The 27570-nt window shown below is 28.0% G+C and overlaps 1 protein-coding gene across 1 annotated transcript in view; it reads right to left on the bottom strand.

The window, feature by feature from the left end:
• Positions 1-27570, bottom strand: part of LOC107447694 (LDL receptor protein 1) — a 139388-nt gene that overhangs the window by 98793 nt on the left and 13025 nt on the right. Inside the window, exons 11-26 of the mRNA XM_071177760.1 lie at positions 26108-26242; positions 24245-24484; positions 22168-22342; positions 21039-21273; positions 19535-19724; positions 15999-16121; positions 14959-15111; positions 13833-13961; positions 12369-12494; positions 11070-11306; positions 9801-9929; positions 8457-8576; positions 7507-7635; positions 5551-5667; positions 2499-2624; positions 850-1050 (exon numbers count right to left, since the gene is read on the bottom strand). Of these exons, the coding sequence (XP_071033861.1) occupies positions 850-1050; positions 2499-2624; positions 5551-5667; positions 7507-7635; positions 8457-8576; positions 9801-9929; positions 11070-11306; positions 12369-12494; positions 13833-13961; positions 14959-15111; positions 15999-16121; positions 19535-19724; positions 21039-21273; positions 22168-22342; positions 24245-24484; positions 26108-26242 (2565 nt within the window). The remainder of the gene's footprint in view (positions 1-849; positions 1051-2498; positions 2625-5550; positions 5668-7506; positions 7636-8456; positions 8577-9800; positions 9930-11069; positions 11307-12368; positions 12495-13832; positions 13962-14958; positions 15112-15998; positions 16122-19534; positions 19725-21038; positions 21274-22167; positions 22343-24244; positions 24485-26107; positions 26243-27570) is intronic.

The following is a 27570-nucleotide window of genomic DNA, read 5'->3' as shown; positions in this document are numbered from 1 at the left end:
AAAATCAAAAAAATCTGATTTAAATCAATAAAATCCGATTTAAATCAAAAAAATCTGATTCTTTTGATTTTTTTTTAAAAAATCTAAAAAATCACGAACCCTGTCAGTAATTAGAAGTACAATATCGTAAAAATATATAACAGTTAGCATTTACAAAATTCAAATTGGTGCAGTTTCAAAGTGCTGCTTAATTCTATGTAAGTACATAATATTAATAAAATTAAGAATGAATTTACTATCAAATTTAAAAACAACAATTAGATAAATTAAAAATTATACATCACTGAAACTTTATATTTCAGATACATTATATAATGATAAAATAAAATTGCTTATACAGAATTAATGTTCCAGTTTTTGGTGAAATTAGAATATGCCCTTATAGCCTTTAAATCATCCTACATTTGAACCACTCAAATTTTTTTCTTATAGCATTTCAAATTTGAGTTTATGTTCTTTTGATTTTCTATAAAGAGAAAAGATTAAGTTTAAGAATAGCTTGTTGGAAGGGGTAAAGATGAGATTTCTTTGATTTTTCTATTTTTTGTTTACATCAAATCGATTTTGTTTTTTATTTATTATTTTTCAGAATTGAAAAAAAAATACTCTAGATTAGTTGTAAACAGTAAATTTTCAAAACTCTTAGTAGTTAAGGAGGAAAAAACTTCTTTTAATAGATTATCAGGAAAATTCTCAAAAACTCAACTGAAAATTCTCAAAATGTTTTTTTACTCAACACAAAAACACAATCTAACAAATTTCAGCATTTATGAAAATATATCATAATTGTGCTGAATAGTAATGAAAAATTTGAAAAAAATATTTTATCAAAAAATAATTTATACTTACACCCCGATATAACATAGCCTCTATAAATTTTATCTTCAACAACATCAGTCCAAAATATTAGATCTCCTTTAGATGAATGATAAAAATCTACTGCTACTGTATTCTGTAATCCAGATATTAAAGCTTTTACAGCCATGGATTTCAAATCAACACTTCTCAATTCATGACGATTTGAAAATATGATGTAAGGTTCAGCTGATGCTAAAAATAAAAATAGCATTAAAGTATTTTCAGCAAAATTAAAAAATTGTCAAAATCAGTTACCTCATAAATTAATCAAATGTAATATTAGCAATATTAAAACAAATAAATAAAATTAAACATGAATAATTATACATTTTTTATAGTGACACTAGTGGAAAGCTAAATGTGTATTTAAAAATCTTTTATTTTGGCCAATACTACAAAATTATTGAAGAATACCGCAAATCATCAGTGTTTCACTTTTTTTTGCAATGATAAATAATATAGCATTTAGAATTGAAAATAAATTCATAGAGATGGAACTATTTAAAGAGTTTTGAGAACAACATACTAACAAATATTCATGTTCTTAGCCCAGGTGTTCACAATAATAATGGGTCTATATATAAACATTGCAGCTGCGAGTGCAATATCCAAGTAAAAATGAGCATTCCTAAAGAGCAAGACAATGTGAGTTATGATTTACAGCTGCTGAACTACAAATGTAGAATGAAGTTCAAATTTCAATGAATAGATTCTGCACCCACCAAAGCAGTTTCTTCTCTTATATGTTATTATTACTCAAAGCAATGATATTGATAGCAAACTAATAAATTTAGTTTTTTCTGTCTTGCCTTCATAAAATGAATGGGAAATTTCATTTTTAGTCATTTATTTAGTCAACATGTAACACATTCTTGGAGCTCTTATCAGTTACAAAATTGATAACTAACAAACGATGGTGGTCCCCACACAACACTTATACCCTTAAAATAAAAAGAATGACGCAGGGCCTTGAATAATTTATGGGCTATATGCATGATTTCAGAATTATAGTCAGTTATTAATTCTTAGTTTTGTTACTGATAAGCTTTTAAAAATAGTGTATGTGCAGTAACTCTTTATAAGAACTAATTCACATGTTTCGAACATTATTTCGTGCATTATTTTTTCAATGGCGAATGAACTCTCGAGTTAAAAGTCTGCTTGTGCCTGTCTTATTTTAACCTCATGCTCTCTAAAACCAAGAAACAAAAAAAGCGGGCAGGCACTTTTACAGAAATTTAAACAAATGTTAAGAAAACTACTAATAATAAATATTGAAATTTATCACTTATATTAAAAATTGATGAGTGTCTTTTTTAAGCGTTTTGCAGATACTATGTGAATTTGCTTATCCTCGTTTGATTGGCCACCCGAGTTTTACTGCACTTTAATGAAGCTTAAATCAAAAGTGTTTATCCAAGGAGATTAAAGAAAATTCTTATTAGCTTACATCAAGTGATTATTTATTTGGCCTATGAAATCAAAATATATTGCAAATTTGATTCAATTATGTCTCCCCCAGACATAACAGAAACAATATTTTCCAATCAAAAAATAAGGTAAAAAGAATTATAAAAACTAAACATAGAGTTGAGAAAACTTTTGTAAAAACTATACTATCTACAAATGAGTATTCTTACCAGTGCTTTTGCAAGTGAAATGATCATATTCCAACTGGTAACCAGGCTCACAAAAACATTTATGGGTGTGTTTCAATTGCAAACAATTCTGGCTACAAATTCCCCATTGCTCACAAGATGGAATTTCTGAAAGGTAAATTCATCATAAAATGAATTTCTAATACTAGTTGAAATACCATGACAATAGATTTTGTGAAATACCATGAGCTTCTAAATCACATAAATTAAAATTTGAATGATTTTTTAATAACAATAATAATATAAGAATAAACAGAACAGTAAAGTTTATTAACATGAAAATTTTAAAATGTCTATTTAATAAAAATTCAGAGCATTTCTTTGTATAAGAATCTAGCAAACTTTTTTTCAGAGCAAATTATATTTCAAGAGTTTTAATTCTCATTACAATTCTATAAGTAATAAATTTGATGTGAAAGCAACTATAAAATTTTTTTAAAAATGTTACGAAATAGTAAAGTTATTTTCTTCTTAAAAACAAAATTGTAGAAAAAAGCTTATTTTATATATTAATCAATAAAAATTCAGTACTGAATAAAAGTACTTTAAAAAAAGGAACTGCAAAATATACTTTTTTATAAAGATTTAAAAAAAAAAAGATTAACATAGATGGAATGAATTCACTTAAAAAAATAATATTCAAATAAGTATCCTAAATAATTTAGTTACATATTGCAGCTTTATGCCAGGAGTAAAATTCAATAGAATGGGACTTCTAATTAAATTATACTATACACACAATAACTTAAACAATATGTCACAGTGATGTGTGACGTTTTTTTCTAATTGTTTAATTTAATCCCTTTTTAGTTTAATGTTGGTTGTTTGATGTCACAGTGTTGTGTGACGATTGTTTTTATGTCCGGAATTTAACGACTGAATAACATCTATAAATTTTTACGTTGGTGCAAATAAACACTGGTCAAAAAAAGAAGGAAAATATGAGAATGTTACTCACCCCGATGAACATCACGTTGACATCTTTATGTTGTTGTCGATGTAGGACAAAAAAAGGAAAAAAATCTAATAAAACAAAAAAAAGACAATTTCTTTTCTCGTTCAAAAAAAAAGAGTGGGTTTATTCATTTCATTGTACAAGGGATCAACTGAGTCGCCTGAGTGGGGATGCGTTGGCACCCCAAGCCACAGCTCAAGCAGGGTACGAGCTTGCTCAACAGAGAAAAACATTAAAAAAACTCAAATGACTCGCATTTTTAAAAAAAAAACTTTGCCAATTTGCTTGACAAACACTACACTTTAAAATTTAAAACATTTGACAAAAAAAGGGGCTGAAGTCGTGCAAATAACTCATATAAAATTACAAAAAAAAGTTTGACGGGGCTCGCTGACCCAAAAGGGCCAGCTTGCCAGTCGCAAAAAAAGGGTCACCACAGGGGAAGTGTCCTTCGTGGTACCAAAAACGATAATGATAATAATGGCGTCCCCTGAAGCGCGGGAAAATGCCAGTTGAAAAGCAGGAGAGAGAACGACTGTCATTGGATGGGGGATTACCACACGATTAGGTCACCACCAATCAGTGCAAATAGTACTCCCACATACCAAAAAAAATGCCAAAGGGGAAAGGTCCCCCAAAAAAAGGCGTGAACTCCCGAAAATTCTAGAAAGATCTAGAAAACCCAGCCGGAAGAAACACGTGCAAAATTGAAGGTTACGTGAAAGTGATGGGAAAAGAAGTTAAGTGGTGACGTAAATTAGAATGTGAGGGAAAAGAATTCGTCCTTGAAGGACAGTGGGGTCAGACGACCTTGAATTGCAAAAGGTGAAAGACACAAAAATGCGTTGCTAACGTAAAAGTAAAAAGAGACATTTCCAATTCTCTTCACAGAAAAAAAAATGAAGAGAAATAAAAAAAGAAAAGTACAAATACTATTAACTATGAAAGATTGAATTAAAATTAAATTAAGTTAAATTCCGGACATAAAAACAATCGTCACACAACACTGTGACATCAAACAACCAACATTAAACTAAAAAGGGATTAAATTAAACAATTAGAAAAAAACGTCACACATCACTGTGACACAATACAAAGTTTTTATAAATGCTGAAATCAAATTTTGAACAAAAAAAAGTCAATATCAATCTTTAATTTAAACAACTTCAATCCTTGTAACTTGTAACTTTAAAGTTTAATGATTTTTTTTTTAAAAGAAATTATTACCACAGTCATGTTGTTGCAAAAATATTATTTATTGCAAGAGTTTAATTTCATTCAGTCATTATTATTATTCTCTTTTGTGACAAAAAGTTTTTTCAATGCCTCTTTTAATGAAGGTTTTTAATTTCTACATTATTACATTATGGCTATTATTACATTATGGCTTTCAGGCTAATGTTATAATTAATCTCTGCATAATACAAAGATTGAAATCAACAGTGGTTCGTAGGTCCGAGTTCACTAAACTTTGATTTGGAACACCATTAAGTAATTAAAAGTAATCGCCAGACAAACAATCAATATAACAGAATGGTATGCTGTTTTTTATTATTTTTGGTTTCATGTTTTGGTCAATGGTTTTGTCACTAAATAATTTATTTTATTGTAATTGTGACAGGCATTATACATTCTATGCATTGTAATTTTTTATTTATATTTACTTTATTAACTATTTCTTTTTAAAATCTAATGCAGGCATGTAAATGAACCAGTAAAAATGTGTTTAGACAAGTAATACCATTTCGGACAAATAAGTAATACCAGTAAGTACATTTCACAGTAGTAGCAATGTATGACAATGTCGATCATGTTACTAATCATGACAATGTAAATTAAACCACAAAGCTTTATTATTTAAAAACAGATACATGGTTCATGAAATTGATCCTGCTGTCTATATTTAATAGCCTAAACACTTTTTTTAATTAAAATAATTTCACAATATTCATTCTAAGATAAACGACATATCTTATAAAATAAAATAAAAATATGATAAAATTAGAATTTTCAAATATTAACCCTAAAAAGTATTGACATGAAAAATAAAATATGTTGAAAATAAAAAAGGCTTTTCACCTGTGCAAGAATGACCATCTACTGTAACCTGCAATCCTGCTGGACAATAACAAATATGTCCTTTAGGTGTTGTCTGGCACAAATATTTGCATTCACTTAGCAAGCATTGTTCATACTCTGACCATAAGGGGAAAAAATTAGTTAAGAAAATGAAAATACAAACTTTAGTTTACAATAGCTAAGGCTTAAACAGGGAACAAAGTTATGGTTTTAATCTTTAAGTTCTTCAGTCTCTTTTAATATCACTCTCAAAACCTTTTTAAATACCATAACTATTTAATAAAAAAATATTAATGCATACAGTGAAAATTATTTACTTATTAAATCTGAATATTATTTACAGTATTTAAACAGAAGCTTAAATAAATATTAGAAAAGAGTAAGAAATTAGCAATCATCTGAAAGATATTTTTAAATATTAGCTCATTAATTAATAATAAATAAATTTTAGTTATTAATTTTGAATGTAATTTTCCAGTTTAGTGTTAATAAAAAAAAATTATAACAAAAAAATGGTATACTTATGTTAAATGACATGAAACATTTTTTGCACACTTCAAGATAAGCTGTTTAAAAGAAAAGATGGTAACACAGTAAATGGTTCTCATACTTTCAATATATTTTGAAACAAGGTTGTCAATGAAACACTATTATTTAAATATATTAAAATCTTGATTATTTAAAGTCTGGTTCTAGGACAGAATCTTGATCCTTCAGTAAATACAATTTGTAAATACTATTATTTAGTCCATAATAAAGAAATATTTGTGAATGCAGGAAAATTCTTAACACCTTGACTGACTCTACATTGCATTCGATATTTGATCTGTGTGGTACAGAGGGAAAAGAAAATGCTGGTTTCATGACAAAGAAAAGTCCTACATTTTTCAAAAAATTTACAATAAGTAATTTAAAAACTTACCAACACATTTCAATACTAAAAAACTAATGATTAAATTAGAATTCAAGAGGATATTCGCCTCCTACATTTTAAATAAAGCTAAGAGGTGGACTTGGGAGTGTCTCACAAGTTCAAATCCTGCTGTTACAGATTTCTCTCATCCGGTAGCAATGGCGTTACTTTGTCTTTTAACTGGACACGACGGCTTAAATGCCAATCTTTTAAAAATTGGTCTGAAAGACTTTTCTGGTTGCACTCTTTGTAACCTTGGACAACTTATGAATTTTAATCATATTGACAAATACATAGCATTAAACTCTTTCAATTCTGCAGTTTTAAAGTAATGGGAAGCATGGCAATTACTGATTTAAGATTTTCCTTATTACCAAACACATACATATACATACAGGGTGTCTCAGTTAAGCGTTTCAGAACTTCTAAGAGGGGTAGGGGACATCCTGACGACTCGAAATCATATAGCAATGCGGGGTCGGAAATGCTTTCCTGATGCGGTAGATGGCGTTGTTTGAAAGTTCCGACCGAGCTTTCCAGTGCATTGGCCACCTCAGTCACCCGACCTATCATGTCTTGATTTTTATTTCTGGGGTCATAAGAAAACACTGGTTTATGTCACCCCTGTTGACAATGCTGAGGAGCTGGTTGCAAGAATCACAGTAGCTGCCGGAGAAATTCGAGATATGCCTGGAGTATTGCAGAATGTTCGGATGTCCATGCACCGGAGATGTGAGATGTGCATTGTAGCCGGTGGCAGAAACTTTGAACATTTACTTTGACCCATGTGCCTTATGCCTTTTTCAATGTATTATTAAAACGATTTTTCACTTACGGTCTCTTTTCTTTATGGTGCGTCTGTGTACGTCACCGCTTCAGGAAAGCATTTCCGACCCCACATTGCTGTATGATTTCGAGTTGTCAGGATGCCCCGTACAACTCTTAGAAGTTCTGAAACGCTTCACCCTCAAATTTCAAACACCCTCAAATTTTACCCTGTATATATACACATAAGAATGAAAATATGAAGAAACTCTACTTACCACACTCGCCACCCTCGTCAGATCCATCTTCACAATCAGCAGTGCCATCACAAAACTGGGTAACATTTAAACAGCGAGTTCTGTTATCACAAGAATGACTGGGGAAGATGCAAGGGGGATTTTCTTCACCTGAAACAGTGAGAACACTTTGACAAAAGTAATATAACAAGATATAATTGTACTAATTAGCTTTACTAATAGTTATCAAATTTAAATAATTTCACTCCCTACTTTAAAGGTTGTACTTTTGTAAAATGTACAAAATAAAAACCCCTGATTATCAGACGTTTTCTATTTTTTAATAAACTGCTACTTCAGATAATCATGGTTCTACTGTTGTAAGCGAATTACTTAAATGGAAAAAAATATATTAACATACGAAAATAAATATTTAACTAATAAATATTTAACTAATAATTTTTAATTAATAATTTTTAAATAATAAACATTAACAGATAAATGGCAATGAATTACAATTTTATAAATTTTATACTCTATTTTATATTATATATTGTTTGATAACCGTCGTTGAACAGCCAACCCAATTTTGGATTTACAACTACTAATGTTTAACTCTTTAACATTGTAGTTTTGAACCCAATCCAAAAGACGAAGGAACTCCTGTATCAAGTATTGGGAGAAATTTGCCTTCGTGAAGGATTTTTTCTGTTTTTTTTTAGAGAACTAACCGCATTTGCGTTACATGAAGAGAAAAACTAAAAAACCTCCCGCGATTAGCTTGAGAGGAAAAAGATTGCAATCAATGATCCCACTGAGGGTATTTCAGTCAGAATTCTCATTTACCAGAATTTTTATCAACCGGCCACCACTGGGATTCTAACCTAGGTTACATCATTAGGAAGCAAATGCTCTAACCCTTGAGTTATTGTGGTTCAATTTTATATATTACCAACAAATTAAAAGCAACTTAAACACTTCAAAAAATTTACCACAATTTTTCTCATCTGATTTATCCTCACAATCAAACTGGCCATCACAAACAAAATTGCTCAGAATGCATTGATCCTGAGAAGCACACAGGTGTTCATTTTCCGCACAGGTAGCATTACCTAGACAAGAAAAAGTATAAATGAATGCTAAAATATGTAGACTTTTTGGAATATGTGAAGCAAATGAAACAACATATTTAACACAATATTTAATGATGATCTTAATATTGATATTAAATACAGAAAATTTCTAATTAAGAATAAGCTATAACTGTTAAAGAAAAAGAAATTTCTATGTAAAATTTTAATTCCGATAATTTTAGAACATTTTTTAAAAACAGATACTGTAGAAAAACAGCCTCTAAATTATAAGATATTTGCTACATAAGTTTTAGAAATTACACACCTCAACTTTTATTCTCACTTTTCATTTTCAAAATAGTGGAACACAGGTTCTACAACAAAAATCAATTATTCATACTATTGCACTATTTAAGGCAGAAATTAGCCGGGCATGACCGAGCCTACCATGGGCTAAGGCTCATTAGTTGAAAGAAGTGTTGAAGTTTATTATAAAGTTTCTATATACTTCTCATTATTCTAAAATTTAAAAAAAAATTTATTCAAAGATTCCTTTGATCCAATGTGAAAAAAAAAAAGTAAAAATACTAAGTGTAAAAATTTGAGAGGTATTAAATTTCTGAAATAAAATAAAATCATCTCTAAAAATATATTTATTTTGGCATTCCTCTGAGCAAGTATTGCAAATTTCAGTCTTTATGTGCCACATTAAATCTCGGATTCAAGTGTGTTCAGGCTTAAAAAATTCTATCTTGTGCAAAACAGCCGATGCACCTCTCTAATGCAAAAATCAAATTTGTTAAAGTTAAGTTTAGAGGTAAAATTCGACAGTGTTTTTTTACATGCTATTGTTTAAGTAAATGAATTCTGCATGCATCAACAAAAGAAAAAACCACAACATAATTCATAAGTCCATAATAATTTATTAACTTTCAGTGAACCAAATTTTTTGCCAAAAAAATAAATAAATAAACAAGACGGAAACAGAGCACTTAAGTTTAATTAAAATGCGTAAGATTGTAAGGTTTAAATAAGTTACTGTAAATTTTTGCTTTCGATTTTTTAAGAAACAATATTTAAATCAAAAAATAAAACAGTCTTTCTTAGGTTCTACAGCTGCATAGTTTTATGCTAAGCAATAGATAGATTTGGAATTTGTTTTAATGATAAAAATATCTTTTCCAGAAAAGTAAAAAAATAAAAAGTCTTATAGTGTTTCTTCAAATAAATAATAAAATGAAAATATAATTTATAAGTGCTTACTGCAATTGCTCTCATCGCTTTTATCAGCACAATCCCATCTTAAATTGCATTTCCAGCTATTGGGTATACACAATCCATCAGGGCATAAAAACTCATCTTCATGGCACACATATTTCTTATCTTCATCTTCTAATTAAAACATAAGGAAAGCATACTAATTATTTAACACAAACTTAGCTTAACGATTACCAAAATGAAATATTACCATATTAGGCACACAAAAATATAGAAAATATAGGTTACATGAGCAACAAAAAAAAAATTATATAATTATTTAAAGTGTAAGGGTCATTAGTTAAGAATATGTGAGAATAATATTGGTCGAAAAATACTAAAAAAACTCTTTAAAAATTAAAATACATGAGTATGAAAATAAAATTACTAGCATTTTTACATAATATTTGATTGTGTTGTAAAATACCATTACATACCCACACATTGATACATGTATGAATCAAATTCTAGAGTTTAAATAATTCACATTGTTCTTAAAAAAACATTGTAAATATTACAGTACGGTACACACAGTATGTACAGTAAATATTTTTCAATAACAGCTTTTTCCTAACCTAAAGTCCGTTTTTTAAAAAAAAATGTTGTTCAAAGAATGTAATCTAATGACACATTTAAAAATTTTGAGAGTAGGACCTATAAGTATAAAATTTGCAACTTGCTTTTCAGAAATGTTTAGCTAAGTTTTCCCTAAATTTTACAGGCTAATTATAAATTACATAAGTTTAACAAGTTTTTCTTAATATGCATGAAACTGATTTCTAACTTCATTTGTGTCAGACTTAATAATGAAAAAAAAAGTAAATGAGAGACAATTTCAATTAATAAGAAAAAATTTTTTAACATTGCATATTATAGGAAATTCTAGGAAATATTAATTGTTTACATTAAACTATGACTCAAATTATTGGTGTTTAAATAAAATAAAGGAAAAAAATTTTAACAAAAAATTTAACATTCAAATTTTTAGAATTTTGCCCAAAAGAGAATCGAAGTATCTACAATTCTTTGCAGACATATTTTAAGAAGAAATAAAACGATGAATGAAAATATCAAACATACTTTTTAAGTTTAAAATTGAAATAACAGAAAAAATATAAGCAAAAAAAAATATAAGCAAAACCTCTCAAAATTTTAAAAATAATAATAACTTTAATAATTCAACAACACAGCAAAAACTCAACAGCATCTATACCTAATCATTCCAATCACAGAAGGAATGCTTGTAACAAAATCATATATAAAATGTACAATTACCGCAGTTTTCTTCATCAGATTCATCATTGCAGTCTTGTACGCCATTGCATCGAAGTTCCTTAGACAGACATAAGGTACCTCCATCACAAACATATTCATTAGGACCATCACATTTCTTTTTACAGAAACGCTCATCAGTGCCATCTCTGCAATCATCATCTCCATCACATACATATTCAAGAGGTACACATCTTTGATTATCACAGCGAAATTCTGCAGCTTCACATTCAGGATATTCTGAAAAATAAATATATATAATTACAAACAAAAACGAAAGAAAATAATTTAATGCACTTTTGAAAACAACTACAATAAATTTAGAAAAAAAATTCTAGCTAAATTAATTACTCAACGAAAAAAAAAACGCCTTTAAATTAAATAGGATGTAAACAACTGTGAATATTACAAAATAAATTTCTCAGTTATAAGAACAGTTAAAATAGACTGATTAGTAACTCAAAATTCAGAAGAGTTGAAAAAAATTGAATATCTAAGAGCAAAAATTTAATTACATCCACCATTCTCGCTTTGCCTGCAAATCTTCACAATTTTTTTCCCCTTTAAATATTTGTTTCACGACGTGAATCAGATTGTGTCTTCAAAATCCTTCTATTAAAAATTTCTGAAGTTTTTGCTTGAAACTTTTTTTTAAACGATTTAACTGCACACTTACATTTTTTAATGCATTATACTACCAGCCAAAATTTGCTTTAGTTCACTGGTAAAAATTTGCAAAAAATCTGGATCCACAATATCTGGATCACGCAAATCTGCTCAAGTTATTTGTCAAATAGAACCTCCATTAAATTGGGTATTCTTTTACTTTTGCGGTAGTCTCACAATTTGTCACTAGATGGCAGAGTCATCAAATACAGCAACAGACTTTATGATATTTATGAGTTGGAATTTCCTAAACATTTTAAGTTAAGTGTCTGAAGTTTATTTTAGCATAATTTATGAAGCATGGATATTGTATAATATATTTTTAAGCATAAATACAGTGTCAGCTTGGGTACGTTTATGTTCAGCTTATCAGTACGAGTATTGTTTTAGGTTCCTGATATAAATAATAACTTCTATTTTCATGATTAGCTGAGGTTTTTTTCTCACTTTTCGATGTAACGCATCATAAGAGTTAACTAAATACTTTTAATAGGTTGCAACTTTTGCAAAATTGTATTATAATTACTTAATTTTATTTAGAAATCTTTATATTTTATGAATCCCCACGTATTTAAACATGCGACATTTTCAAGTATAATTACTTTGCTAACTTATGAATTTAAATTATTAAATTACCACAGTCTTCATGCTCATCTGATACATCATCATCACCACAATCCAAATCTGAATCACATGTCCAACTTGTTGGGATGCAACGTCCAGTTTCCTTACAAGTAAACATTGTTGAGCTGCATGTTGAATCTGAAAATATTAATGAAAACATTTAAAAAAAATTTCTACAAAAGAAAAAATATATAATGGAAACCTAAATAAAAAAAGTAATATTAACAATATTTAAACATACCTCACATTTCTTTTAAAAATTGATAGGGAAAAACAATTCAAATTACAGTGTGGCTTTGAGAAGAACTCCTCCAGACCAAAAGTCTGGGGCTGTCTGCTGCTATGATAACAAGCAAAACCACATTTCTAATGAGGGTGCAACGGTAGAATAAAGATGTTGATTAGTTTACTCACGCTGACATACCCCAAGATCAAGACAAAACTATTCACCCCACATCCCTATTGAAAGTAACTTTTCCTCGCATCCATGGTACCCGCCACAATGCAAGACTGATGTCTGAAGTTCTGAAAGTCACACTATAAAAGCACATTGATTCAGAACAAAAACATGGAAGCAGGGTTGCCACAGAAAGAAATGAACAATATAATTGCTTTTAGTAGCCCGAAGCATGCAAATAGTTGCCGAAAACTATGAAAATTGTTGCCTAAATAAGAACAAAAATACGACTAAAATTTTATTAAATGACATTATTGTCATATACCAGTTAGTCATATACCAGTTATACCATTTAGTCAAGTTGGCAAACATGAATTTTCATATAAACAGTAGTGTTCTAGTACTAAATTTTTATATCAAAAAATTAGTATATTTTCAGAAAATTACAATACTTTTAATTACTGGAAATCATTCAAAAAAATTTGTTTTCAATAAAAAAAACATACTTTTTCTAAAAAAACTTCAGTTAAACAAATAATTGATTGAGCAAATATAATATATGCATATATATATTGTGAAAAGTGATTATTCAAATTCAAAATTCATGCATCGTAATATCATATTAAAAATTAGGTATTTTAAAATCATGCAGAATTTTGTAGCAATAACTGTTGAAAAGGTGATCGAGAAAAAAAAATAGATTTACAAATTGAGCGCATTAAAAAGTGATGACTTAAATTTGCAATTCGAAATTTTTTATTTTATTTATTTATTAAGAAAAAAAATCATTGTGTTCAGAAGCTACTGAGGGCTGCAAGTTGTAACCCAATATATGCTATAAAAAAAAACACAGCTAGGAGCACAGAAAAGTCTCCCAATAGTCTCCTTTTCCTGAAAACAGTTGCTTTTTTAGCCTTTTCAGGGGAAAAAAGTTGCCATAGTCGCCTCATGTTGAAAATAGTTGCAAAATCAAAAACAATAACAAATAAAGTTCAGTTTTTTAAAAATTGGTATAATAACAAAATAACAATCAAACTATTAAGTAAATGAATAAAATATAAGTATATGGAGATAATTACTGTTGCATCTGGAACTGGGTTCTTCATCAGATCCGTCTTTACAATCCTTTTCGCCATCACATACCCAATGAATAGATATACAGCGATGAGTATCACATTGAAACTGATCAACACGACATTGGAATTCTTCTGGTAAAAACATTTCATTGTAGTAAAGGAGTTAAGTCATGACAAAAATACATGTGCAAAACAATCTGTCATTGTTTCATGTCATAGTTTTTCTATGTGACATAAATGTAGCTTAGTTTCAATTAAAAAAAAGTATTAAATATCTGACTCAGTTCCTTTACCTTTGTTTTAGGGTTTAAATATGCATGGATGGTTTAAATATGCGAATGTCATTTATTAAATTCTATTTATATAAATTAGTGAGATATGGAGGATGATTGCAATAAAATATAAAATTACATATTTTGATGACATTGAATAATAATTCTATTTTCTTGAAAAAGTAAATTGAAAATATATTTAAAAAAACTGAAAATTCATAATTTTCTATTTGGATTTATTTACTATTTAAAATAACACTAATTGAATTTTACCTTACTTTGATACTTGAAAAGAAATCATATAACATTTTTATCTTACAGCTAAAGTAATTTTAAAATGTACTTTTATTATTAAAAAATATATATTTTATTACAGTAGCTACTTCTATTTGATCAAAACTATTGACCGAAAAATTAGAGTATGCATTTTTATAATATATTTTTTCCTCTTTTATTAATTGGAAAATGTAATTAATATTTTGAATTATAGTAATTACCCTTAAAGGTATATTAAATATTTAATAAACTTCAGCCAAATACCTGTTACTTATATTTATTACTTTAAACATGACCAGTTTCTTCCATCTTTTATTTATTTGTAAATTATATTATTGTTTAATAATATTGTTAATTATGCACTACAGTTTCATAAAAATGTTAAACCTTTAACTCTACTTGTAAAAATTGCAAAAAAGAATTTTCCTTTCTTTCACCTTATATTTATACGTTTTCCTAATTTTGTTTTGAGATTCTTAAATGACTTTGAATAAATAAATAAAAAAGCACTATACAGCAAAAACAATTAAAAATGGCTAAATTTCAGTATTCTAGACAAATAGCAAAAAATTGCAATATACCGCATTTCCCACCAGCTGAAGAGTCTTCATCTGAACCATCTCCACAATCATTATCACCATCACACAAATATCGGACATCAATGCATCGCAAATTTTTAACACACTCAAATTCTCCTTCAGGACAACGCTTTGGCTCCGTATAATTTACAGATCCTGAAAAGAAATAATAATTAAACAAATCTTTCACTAAACTGAAACAAGTTTTGTAATCTTAATTACAAGAGTGAAAATTAATACCATTAAGTTAAGATTGCAACCAAAACCCAATCTATTTAAGAAACTTATAGAACTGTTATAAAGCATAAAGTTACAAAATTACTGTAGAAGAAGATATATTGTTATGAGAACACAATTTTATAAGAGAATATAAGTAATACATGAAAATCTTATATAGTATCTACAGTTCTATACAATATTACACACCACATTTTTTCGGGAGGCAACTTTTTGTCAACCAAATCTGGTTCTTTTTTGACTATTACCCAACAGAATTTTTTTTTAATTTGATATGGTCAATAACTTTGAATGGGGTGCACTTTGAAACATCTTTTACAAGGCCATGCACATTTTAAAAATAAATCTTGTCATAAAAGAGAAATACAAACACATCAATATCCATCCTAAAAAAAACTAAACTTAGTGGCACAACAACCCACAGAGGGCCAAAGCCTATTGTGCCCATCACAGTTTTATTGAGCTTGGACTTCGGGATGCAGGAACAGATGTTCCAGTTAAGCGGTCAGCCTGATATGGAATCTCCATTGTTTAGTTCACAAGCATGCTTTGTACTCATTTTATCAACCCATTGAAGAGATGAAAGGCTGAGTCAACCTTAGCATAATTGGCATGAGAGAGTGAAACGACGCTACCACTTAGTCACTGGGTGTCCAATTAAGTTTCATTTTCATAAAAAGCATGTTTATATTTAACATAGATCTGAATGCTAAAAAATTTAGCAATAAAGAATACATAATTAAAGAAAGAAAAATAACAAAACAAATTTTATTGGAATATATAAATTTAGCAAATAATAAATATACCTATGCAGGTTTGCCTATCGCTAGATAATGTTGATCCATCCCGACAAGCACAAACAGCTTTTTCTGGAGTTTGAAGACATAATTCAGAGCAACCACCATTGTTGGATGTGCAATTATTAATGCCTAGAAAAAATATTTAAAAATAAAATATCCTCAATGCCAAATAAAAAAAAATTATAAAATAAAAGATTCATGAAGCTAGAAAATAAGAATTCACTAACATACACAATAAAACAGGTAACAGATATATTAACCCAATAACACTATTGAACCCAAATGAGAATGTGTTTAAAATTTGCATGTGTTTAGTTCTGGTTGGAAAAATCATTAACTTTAGAGTGTAATTATTTATGTAAACAGAGATTATATAACACCCAAGGGCCAAGATGCCTGCAAAATCATAGCTGGCAGGTAATATTTTAGCAAAATTTAACCTGTTTTCTTTTAAAGTTAATAGTCGCAAAGCAACGCATAGCTCTTAAGCCAAGTAAAAATATGAAAATCAATGATAGATATTACAGTCGCGTGAATACAAATCACAATATTGGACTTTGAATACACAAATATAGAAACTGTGACATTGAATTTAAAATTTTTGTGATAACGAATTGCGTTACTAGATTTTAAATACATATGAATATGAATCCCAAAATTGATTTTAAAAATGTGTTAGTAAAAATCATGACATTGGATTTTTAAATCACCTGAATATGAATCGTGATGTACAATTTTTAAACCACGCCAATATGAATCGAAACTTGTAACTTTTAAACTAGGTAAATACGAAAATCGATGTTTGATATTCATACCAAGTGAATAAATAACGGGTATTAGCGGATTCCGGAGCAGTCCCAAATGTTCAAAATGCCGAAATCTGCCAAATTAAAGAATCATATTGGCGAATTTCTACCCATTGGCGGAAGAATCACATGTATATAAAGTGTCTTGCTAAATTAAAAGTAATTAATGAGAGAGTTAGTAAAGAGAGTAGTAAGAGAGATTAGTAAGAGAGTAGAGAATTGTTAAATTAGAGAATTATAAAAGTTTAAATTTTTGAACTTTAGATAGAGAAATTCTGTGAAAATATCGTCAGATAAATTTCTGATTAGAGAATATCCGAGAACCAATGGTATTGTCAAAAGTGGAATTCCACGATATTCCCTGAAAAATCATATCCCCTGCTCCTAATTTTTAGACGCGGATAGATAAGATGAAAAACCTGGAATTCTGGGGTATCCCCAGAATACGAAAATCCACTCACTAATTTTATATTTTAAGCTCTCATATTTCCTTTAACCACCCTTCCTGTGCTTTGCCCATCGCACAATCTTTCAGATTTTGACTCAAAAAGGAAATTCCCTCTCACAAACAATAGGACAGTAAAACAAAATTTAAAAAATTTTAGAATAGCTTTAAGCAGCTAACAAAAAAGTCTCCCTCTTTTTTTAAAAAAAAAATTTAAAAAAAAGAACTCAGAAAAAGTATGGCCAAGTTTTGTAGAGAAAAAATTATTATAATCTGTTAGAAAAACGTATAAAGCGAGATTTTCTTAAAAAGGATAACGTAAAATTCAGGATAATTTAACATTAATGGAAAGGAAATAAAATCCAGCAGAACAGACCAGCAGAAAATGATACAGAAAGCAGGATAACGTATGAAACAGACAATGTAAAACTGGAGTTCCCCTGTATTTTACTACTATGCAGATACGTTATGTGGTTTTAGCATTCATAATTGTCTGTCTCAAACTGTAAACTATATTTCTAACAATTTTTTTTCTTTTTTCATAAAAAATATTAAATTAAAAAAAATATGTAATTTTAATTTCATAAAAGTAAAAAGCTGTTAAACATAACTTTCCATTCCATAACATGCTGGCTACTAAACATTTTTATCTTAGTAGACTCCTGAAATAAAGTAATACTAATAATCAGCTGATAAGCTGAACTGATTTAAAAAGAATGATAATAATAACTTTCACCATCAAACTATGAAAAAGAAAGAAAATCTTTCACAAAGCACTTTATAAAAAAATTAAAAACAGAGACGAATGGCCAGACAAGTTGATCCAAACCAATTTATCAATAAAGAAGCAAATAAACTTAATCACCTAATCAAATAAACTTTGACAAAAATTTTATATCCATATACCTTTGTATTGTTATTTTTGAAACATGTAAATGTAACAGCACAATGGATATGCAAAAGCATCTTATTTTTTCTCCATCAAACTGCTTTGTGAGCTTTCCATTTTAATTTATACCAGTCCTTAAGATATATTAATTTATGAAACATATATATATTATAAAAATTATAGCAATATAAAAAAAATAATGTGCGAAAATAATAATGGATTCAATTGTTTCCTTTATGAAATTTTATCTTGTATGTTAGTACAAAACAAAAATTTTCATTGAAGGCATGAATTTTGTTTAGAAAGACTTCACATAGGTTCTATTGATTTAAAGTTTAAATATATACTCAATGGTTGCTTATCAAAACTTTAAGAAAAACAAAATTATAATATTAAAGGTAAGCTTAAATCAACAAGTCCTTGAGATAATATATAAATAAATCACTAGAAACTGACTACACAAATTTTATAATTTAACTTAAACTCTTTTAAATTTTACCAGTTTTTAATTTTGGTAGAATTGATGCTCAATTTTTCTTAAATAAAAAGACTAACTACTGTGCCTTGATTGATTAAATGTAGGGTTTAATGGCACAAAGTCCAAAGAAGGGCATGCTGCACCAAACGAACTGTTTTAAAATAAAGGTAAATGTATATTACAAATTTTCTTCATTAAAAGTCACACGGAATTTATAAAACTAGATACAACGTGACAGAGGTATTCAAAAGTGAGTAAACTCAGATAAAATGTAAATGTAGTAAAGCATTATAAAACAGTTGCATTCAAAGATGAATAAAATCAGATAAAATTGTGAATAGGATAAAACAGTTATATACAGTATAAAAGACCAATTGCGCGTAGAAACGCAAAAATGTTAGGATGATGAGAGTCACCTAACAAATCCTGAAGAGTTAAAATAGAACTACCAAAAAAGGTTAGACGATGATGGTTAAAAAATGAGCAGATGATTAAAATATGATGAATAGTGAGTAGAACTTTACAGGTGTTGCATTGGGGAGGAGGTGCCCCAAATAACAAATGTAGGTGGGTCAGCCTAGTGTGGCCGATTCGGAGAAGGTTTAATTTTACATCTGCATGCCGCAGACCTAACTATTGTAGCGTAACTATCACTATAAATATTAAATACCAATTCACTAGTATATAAGACATGTTAACTTAATTCTATCATGAGGTACCTTTTGGTAGATGAAGGTTGACATAGCCTAAGATTAAAAATCACTACACTATAAATTAAAAGTGTTACAAAGCAGCTTAAATATTTAAAAAGCAAAATTAAATTTACAACTAATGTTTATGAAATTGAAAAAGAAACTATCCTATTAATCATTACAAAAAGCCTTTATAAGTCACTCAATTGATAAGTATAAAACATAAATATACCTGTTTGAGTAGCACTATCAAAAATTCTAATTTGGTACACAGGAGGATTTTCTTTTATCAATGTAGTAACAGATTTATTCATCAAATTGAGTCGTTGCAAAAAACCATGTTGATATTCCGACCAGTATACAAAATTATTGAAATGTGCCAAGCCATATGGGTGGCCACGGTTTTCATCTTCAAACAAAATCTAAAAAAAAGATTCAGGATTAGAAAAAACTTCAAGGCAAACATCTATACTTTATGGCAGTGATGGAAAAAAATAAAAATAGATTAAAATAGAGTTAATAATAAAAGTAAAAAAGTAATAAATTTAAGACAAACATACATTAAATTATTGAGTTATAAAATAATGCTTATCCCTGATCTTATTTACTTATTATATACCCAATATTCTTATTTATTTTAATTAAATGATATAAAGATTTCACAGGAAAATGCATTAACGGGCTTAATGTAAATTCTAACAAATCAAAATTAAATCAACTAGGCAATAGAATACAACAAAAGTAAAAATCTTTTGAACACATAGAACTTTAAATTATAACAAAGATAGTGATGCTAAACTTCGTATAAGATCAGACAGTTGAGAATTAAAGAGAATTTATATCAAAAACGACATATTTTGATTAAACTGCTATTTTTCTAAATTGTTTGCTTATTTTTTATCTCAGTCATTGTTCCTCAACCACCTTTCAATAAAAAAGCATTTGTCATCATTATAGTTGGCCATACAGCCTAATGTGGGCCAATGCCTTTCTCTGAAAATTTCTCATAACAACTTCTGATTTATCTTTAATCTTAAATTATTTTCATTAATTGAAAGAAAATTCAATCTTGTAATTAATAAGTATGATATTTATATAGGCTCATATATATGTATATTTATATAGGCTCATATATATGTACATTTATATAGGCTCATATTTAAAATATTATTCATTGTTGATAGCATACGTATGATCGAAAACAAACAGGCCAAAAAATTGTTTCAATAACACAATTTTGTATAGGTAAATAATACAAAAAAAAGCCCTAAGTAAAAATTACTAACCCTACAGTTCTGCAATATAACAGTGAAATATTTTACCGACACTTTGAGTGAATCAGATTAAGAAACACTGATCTAATATATAATAAGTTTCTATTTTTATAAAATAGAATCAAGAAAATTAATGATAAACATGATGGCAACTAGTCTTCAGCATAACTTAAATAATTTTAATAAAAACAAATTACATTTCTTTTTAAATAAAGAATCCTGAATTAAAGTGAAGATCAAAACTAAAAAAAAAAAGATGATTAAATAACTTTCCTATTATGGACTGCAGAGAAAAAAATTTTAATTTCAGAGGATTTAACTACATAAAACAATAAAATAATTTTTAATTAACAGTAAAAATAAATTGGAAAAAATGAAAAGTTAATCAATGTGATAATAAAGACATATAACCACCATGAAAAAAATATAAATTTGGTTTCATTACAAAACAAAGAGTAGTACCTCACGTCCAGAACCATCTAAAGAAACTCGCTCTAAACGATGTAGATAAGCATCACACCAATATAATTTCTTTTCTACATAATCAATGCTAAGACCGTTTGGCCACTGTAAATTTTCAGACAAGAAAATCTCTTTATTACTGCCATCCATGTAAGCTCGCTTAATTTTGCCTCCAATTGCAGTGTCACCAGGTGATGTTTGAAACTCATTCGACCAATCAGACCAATACATCATGCTAAAAAAAAATAAAAATTTAAAAAAATAAAAAATAAAAAAAAAACAATTTAAAATTAACAAACAATGAATTTTAAACAAAACTAATGATACATTATTGATATCTGAATTTTTTATACTTTATTGAATTTTTACAGATACGTACCTTAATAAAATATATTAATTCTACAAATATATATGATTATTAAGAAATCTGAATAAAAAAGATATTTTATGTTAAATATAAATAATGATTCCAGTCATCACTGAAAGTCATGATTATAAAGTTTAAAATGAAATCTCTTAGATTTTATAATATATTAATGGAACACCTTTTAAATTCAAAGAATTAAGAATCTCAAGATTCAGAAATGCGTAGCAAATCTATAATAATTAACACACATTGCCCAATTGACAGTGCTTTAAAGCTGACCTTTACCACAATTGGCATTTCTCAAGTAAATTTAAAAGAAAAAAAAATGGATGTAGTGAAAACATGAAAAGAAAGTTTTGTGTTGGTTCTTGATTATATCTGCTTCATAATAAATCAAAACTGTGTAAAATTTATTCTGACTTGGTTGATTAAAGTTAAAAATATAATAAACTGAAATAATGATATCTAAAGTATACTTGACATTTATAATGTAATCTATGTCACACAACAGAGCAGTGAACAAAATGGTGATATTAAGTAAGATATGAATAAAAATTCATTTATCACATATTAACACCAAATTTGAAAACAATGATCATGATTTTAAACAAAATAGGAATAGACCAAATTATTTTAAGATTCAAACAGATCTAATGAATTAGCTTTATTGCATTTTTTTTTTTTTTTAACATTTCATTATGGTTTTATTACTTGTGACTTTATTAATGTGTTAGTAAAAACAAATAAAAAAAAAAACATTACCCTCTTTTAGGATCAAGAACTATAGCTTTAGGATGCGACATGGGTTCATTTATAAGTTGCTTTCTAATGCTAGAATCATTCAATCTGGCCACAAAAATCGCAAGTAACCCTTCATCTGTCCAGTACAAATTCCTACCCATCCAATCCACAGCCAATCCTTCACAATTGTTTAATCCTAAAAAAAAAGAGAGAAACTATTTAAAACATGTCTTTAAAATTCAACAGTGGAGTCAACTGGGGTAAATTTGTTCAAACAAATGTGCAAATAAAAACTATGTGCGGAATCTAGACAAATGAGGGTAATTATTACTTACTCATTGCAAAATCAGTCCTTATATTGTGAAACGAATTCCTGCACAGACAACATATAATTGCTCAGAATCTTTGAGGATCAAAGAATCATGAGGAAGAATTTGAATCTATTTTGACTCTTGGTGAGATAAATTATCTCACCACGGTATTCACATAGTAGTATGTATACATATGCTTTAGCATGTAAAGTAAAGGAAAAGTGTTTCGTTCTCATTCCACAGGTCCTGAAGGAGTTTTAAAGTATCTTACGAGAAATTAAACAGATTTTTAAAATATACAAACGCTATAACTAAATTTTTTTAACCCAATTTAGAAACTTCATAACTAGAACCATGGTGGCTCAAGAAATATAGCGCTCGCCTCCAAATGAAGTGACCCGGATGCACCAACACAGTCCAAACATAAAACATCCTCAGTGGTAGACGGATCATCGGTTAGAGTTCTCTTGCTGTCAAACTAACTATGGGAGTTTTTGTGCCTTTCCTCTTCATGTAACGCAAATGCGGATTAGTTCCCTCAAAAAGTCCTCCAGAAGGTAAATTTCTACAAACACTTGATCCAGGAGTTCCATTGTCTTCTGGATTGGGTTCAAAATTACAAGGTGACAGAATTGAATATAGGTAGTCATTGACTCAAAATTGGGCTGGGTGTTCAACAACAATTATAAAATAAAATAAAACTTCATAACTAGAGCTGAGGTAGCTCAGGGGATAGAGCATTTGCCTCCCAATGAGGTGACCAAGGTTCAAATCAGAATAGTGATTGGTGACATAATTGCTCCTCGATTGCACCAACCACAGTGCTGACATAAAATATCCTCAGTGGTATCAGATCATGGGTTAGAACCCACTTGCTGTTGGACTAACTATGGGAGGTTTTTGTGGTTTTTCTCACCATGAAACGTATATGAGGATAAAGGTTTGAAGAAGGCTAGTTTGCCCCTATGTTTGAGCCAGGAGTTCTTTTGTCTTCAGAATTGTGATAAAAATTACAAGACTACGGAGTTGAACGTTTAAAGTCGTAAGCTCAGAGTTGGGTCAGCTGTTCAACATCAGTTATTCAATAATACATAACATAAAATAAAATAAACTTCATAGTAGAACTTTCCTACATTTCTTCATATTCTACACTTACAGATAATGATTGATAATAATCAATATAACAACCATAACGAAATTTTACTTATCTACCATTAAGGTAATTGTACTTGTATACTTAAAAGTTTGAAATACAGAAAAAATAAACTTTCTGATGGCAACTGAACTCATATTTATTTAAAATACTAGTATGATTATACTTACTTAAATATCAAGTGAATAATTGTGTAAACTTTAACTGCATTGAAATGTCTCATGAGGAAGTTAATTGATTATTTTATTCATAAACTTTTCTTCTATTTTCTTTCTACTCATAATTTGGATTAAGTTAATTCATTTATTTTTTGTGAGCTAATAAAAAACATTATTTGTTCTACATTTTGTATAAAAAAGTTTAAAGTAAAAAAAAATCAATCGAACATAGGTAGATGGAAACAAATGTGTAACATTTTTTGTTAGCATTTTGTCTCTTAAACTAGTAACCTCAGTCGTTCATTTCATGGTGCACTGCAAATTATTTGTTTGAAGCCTGAATCATGTTTAAGTAGCCAAATTATGACTTTGAAAATTATTAAGAAAAGTCATAATATATTTATTTTTTTTTCACAAAGTAATCAGAAGAAAAACAAAAAAATGCAGATACTACAGCATATACATATACAACTTACCCTTCTCCAAATAAACATCTCTTTGACTGCCATCTATTTTTTGTCGCTCAATGACAAACCTCTGAACATCTGAGTAATAAATAAACTGTCCTCGAGCATCATAGTCCATAGCAATTGGTCTGTTCAAGTCTAGAATAGGGATCAGCACTTCTTCCTGCTTTCCTCCCGTATTTAAAGAAATCCCTTTTATTGCCCCAGGATGTCCTCGTCCATACAACAGAAACTGACCCTGTTTGGCAGCTGAAATCATATAAACTGATTTAAAATTAAATGAGAAACAATAGACTAGAGTGGACGTAAAACTATTGGAAAGAAATATTTCAACTAAAAACATAGAAAATGCTCTGAATTTTACTTTAATTCTTTTAACTCTATACAAATTAATAGTTAAGTTTTTAAAAGAAAGCAAAGGTTATGTTCAAATGCTTATATCACATAAATTTTTTTAAAAAAAACTAACTAAATATATAAAAGGGAACAGAAAAACATGACAGAAAAATCAATAATAAACATAAATATGAATAATAGATNAGAAAGCAAAGATTATATTCAAATGCTTATATCACATAAATTTTTTTAAAAAAAACTAACTAAATATATAAAAGGTAAAAGCAACAGAAAAACAGGACAGAAAAATCAATAATAAACATAAATATGAATAATAGATATGAAAAACAAATATGAAAAATAGATATGAAGAGAATAAATCAAAACACTATTCCAGAAATATGAACATTTTTTTACAAATAATCCAAATAAAGATTTGTGCATTACAAATATTAAACTAACTATTTATTTCAGCAAAATTTCCTCATGAACTATTTAGACTAACAAGTATATCTTATTTTCAAATATGTACTGTTTATTTAAATCTTTCTATCACCAGAGTGTCATTGATATTATTTCCACAGTCATTTCGGATATAACAGTCATTGTCATCTTAATTCAGAAGACAAAAACATTCAGCAACTTTTATTTATAAAATTATAAGTTTTTAATTTATAATCCCTTGTATGAAAAAGTTGATATATTAAATATATATAATGCAAATTTTTAAAACTATTCGCTTTCCATTAAAATTTTAATTAGGCAAGTCAAATATTAAGAAACAAAGCTCGTCTGCATTTAATAATGGGATGCTATACTTAATATTTCTCAAATACGAGCAAATGCTTAGAACAAAATGACTCTTTGTCATTTCTTCCCAAGTGCATTTTAAAGGTCATCATTATTGTTCCAAATTATACTTATTTCATATTATATTTGTCTCGTATTATATTTATTTATTTCTCATTATATTAACTTTATAATAAAACTTTTGCTTACATAAAATGACGTACTAAAAAATATTGTGCAATACAAATAAAATTAAAGTAAAAAAAACAAAAAGATTATGACAGTCATTAAACTAAACTTTTGATACTAATAAATTCATCATCATAAAATCACTTTAATCAGCAAAGGATAGCATTCAATAAATATTATACAATAAAATAAACTTTTTCTTCCCTGATTTGATTCTTAAAATTTAGAGAAATAACTTGTATCAAAAAAAGATCAAACTATGACAAATTTTGATTTTTTTTTTCTTTTAAATATTAGTAATACTCACTATCTTGTCATAAAAATATAATAAAATACTGAGAATAAACACTAATTTTTTAACTAAAAAAACCCAGTTTTCAAATGAAAAGAAAAACAATGGTCATTATGTTTTGCTCATCTTTTCTGAATGAGCACTCCTAATGAATTGAAAGTTATACTTTTGCCTTATGATATGACTTAGATTCACCACATTTGACAGACAATATGTAAAAACAATTCATTTGACAGACTATATGTAAAACAAATAAATGAGCTTACGAATGCATTTCTTCCCTCTGGCAACAAGGTTAAAACCTGTCCTGCATAGACATTTAACAACTGTAACACCTTCTTTAAAAAGAGGGATGCAAATATGATCACATTGGCCATTTCTATGAGAACATGGATGCATTACTGTAAAAGAAAAAAATAGGCAGATAAAATATGTATTTACTTATACATGTACTAAAGTATATTGAATATAATTAACATTAACAATAAGTGTTATTAAAATAAAAAGATTTTATGTTAATACCATCACCAACTTGGAACGTATGTCATGCTTCATAAATATGAACATTTTTGATAAAATAAAAAAATAAAAAAGAATATAGGTAGCAAATAACACCTTCAGATAAAAGCACCAAATGTGTTGCTTCTTTATTAGTATTATTTGTAATTTATGCTATTAGAAAGCTTTTGATTTTTTTCATTTTTTAAAAAAATAATTGCATAATTCGAAATAAATTTTTACTCATTTAAATTTTAAATAAGAACACATTTTATGAAAAATATTCTTTGCACATTTAGAAAAGAAACACAAAGCCTTACAGAAACCAATACAATAGAAAAACAAAACTTTACAGATACCAATTCATGTGCAATATAGTAGAAATTTATTAGTTCAAGCCTTTTGAAAAAAAAGACAACAAAAAATCAAGCCGTCTGTACTTAAGTGCAGTTAAATGTGTAATGCTATAACATAAAGCACAGACAAATAACTTAAAGAAATTGCATGTAAAATCTATATATATTACCTTCTTTAAATGTTCTCAGATTATATATTATTTTGGCGACCAGACTAAATTTTTATAGAGACTCATCATTTTGTACTATAGAGCTAATTTTTTCAACTAAAAATCATTAGTTCAAAAGGGAGTCAAGTTGCTAGTTAATAATATCAAATGATTCTTAAATTTTGTAATTAAAATTAAATTAAAGCAGGTGTACAACTTCTTATACATTACAATTCAAGTAAGTTTATAAAATTATTAAAGTAAATAATGAAAATAATATACAGTATTTTACCATATTTTGAATAAAATTATATTTAAGATAAGGGGATTTCATAAATGGGTGTAAAAATATTTTGATATGCATGAACTAATTCCAGAGAGAATTATGATGAAAAAACCCAAAAAGAGAACATAACATTAAAAATTTCAAGCTTTTACCACTTTTCTAACAAAACTATTTGGCAATACATACCACATGATTGAAAACTTCATTCACTTCAAAAATATACAAATTATATATTTTACATAAAAGTGCCATATGTAAAATATATAATTTGTATATTTTTGAAGCGAATGAATTTTTTAATCAGGTAATATCTTAGTACTTCAGTTTCTTGGGATTATTTAATATTTGGCAATACGTTCTAGATTCAGGGATGAGAGTAATCAAAAGTAAAAAAGAGGAAATCCAAGAAGAAGAGGAAATTCAATAATATATATATATAT

This window comes from Parasteatoda tepidariorum, chromosome 2 (genome assembly GCF_043381705.1).
Source record: "Parasteatoda tepidariorum isolate YZ-2023 chromosome 2, CAS_Ptep_4.0, whole genome shotgun sequence".
Taxonomy (NCBI): Eukaryota; Metazoa; Arthropoda; class Arachnida; order Araneae; family Theridiidae; genus Parasteatoda; species Parasteatoda tepidariorum.
Note: the sequence above shows the minus strand (reverse complement) of the source record. Positions and strands in the feature narration are given on the sequence as shown.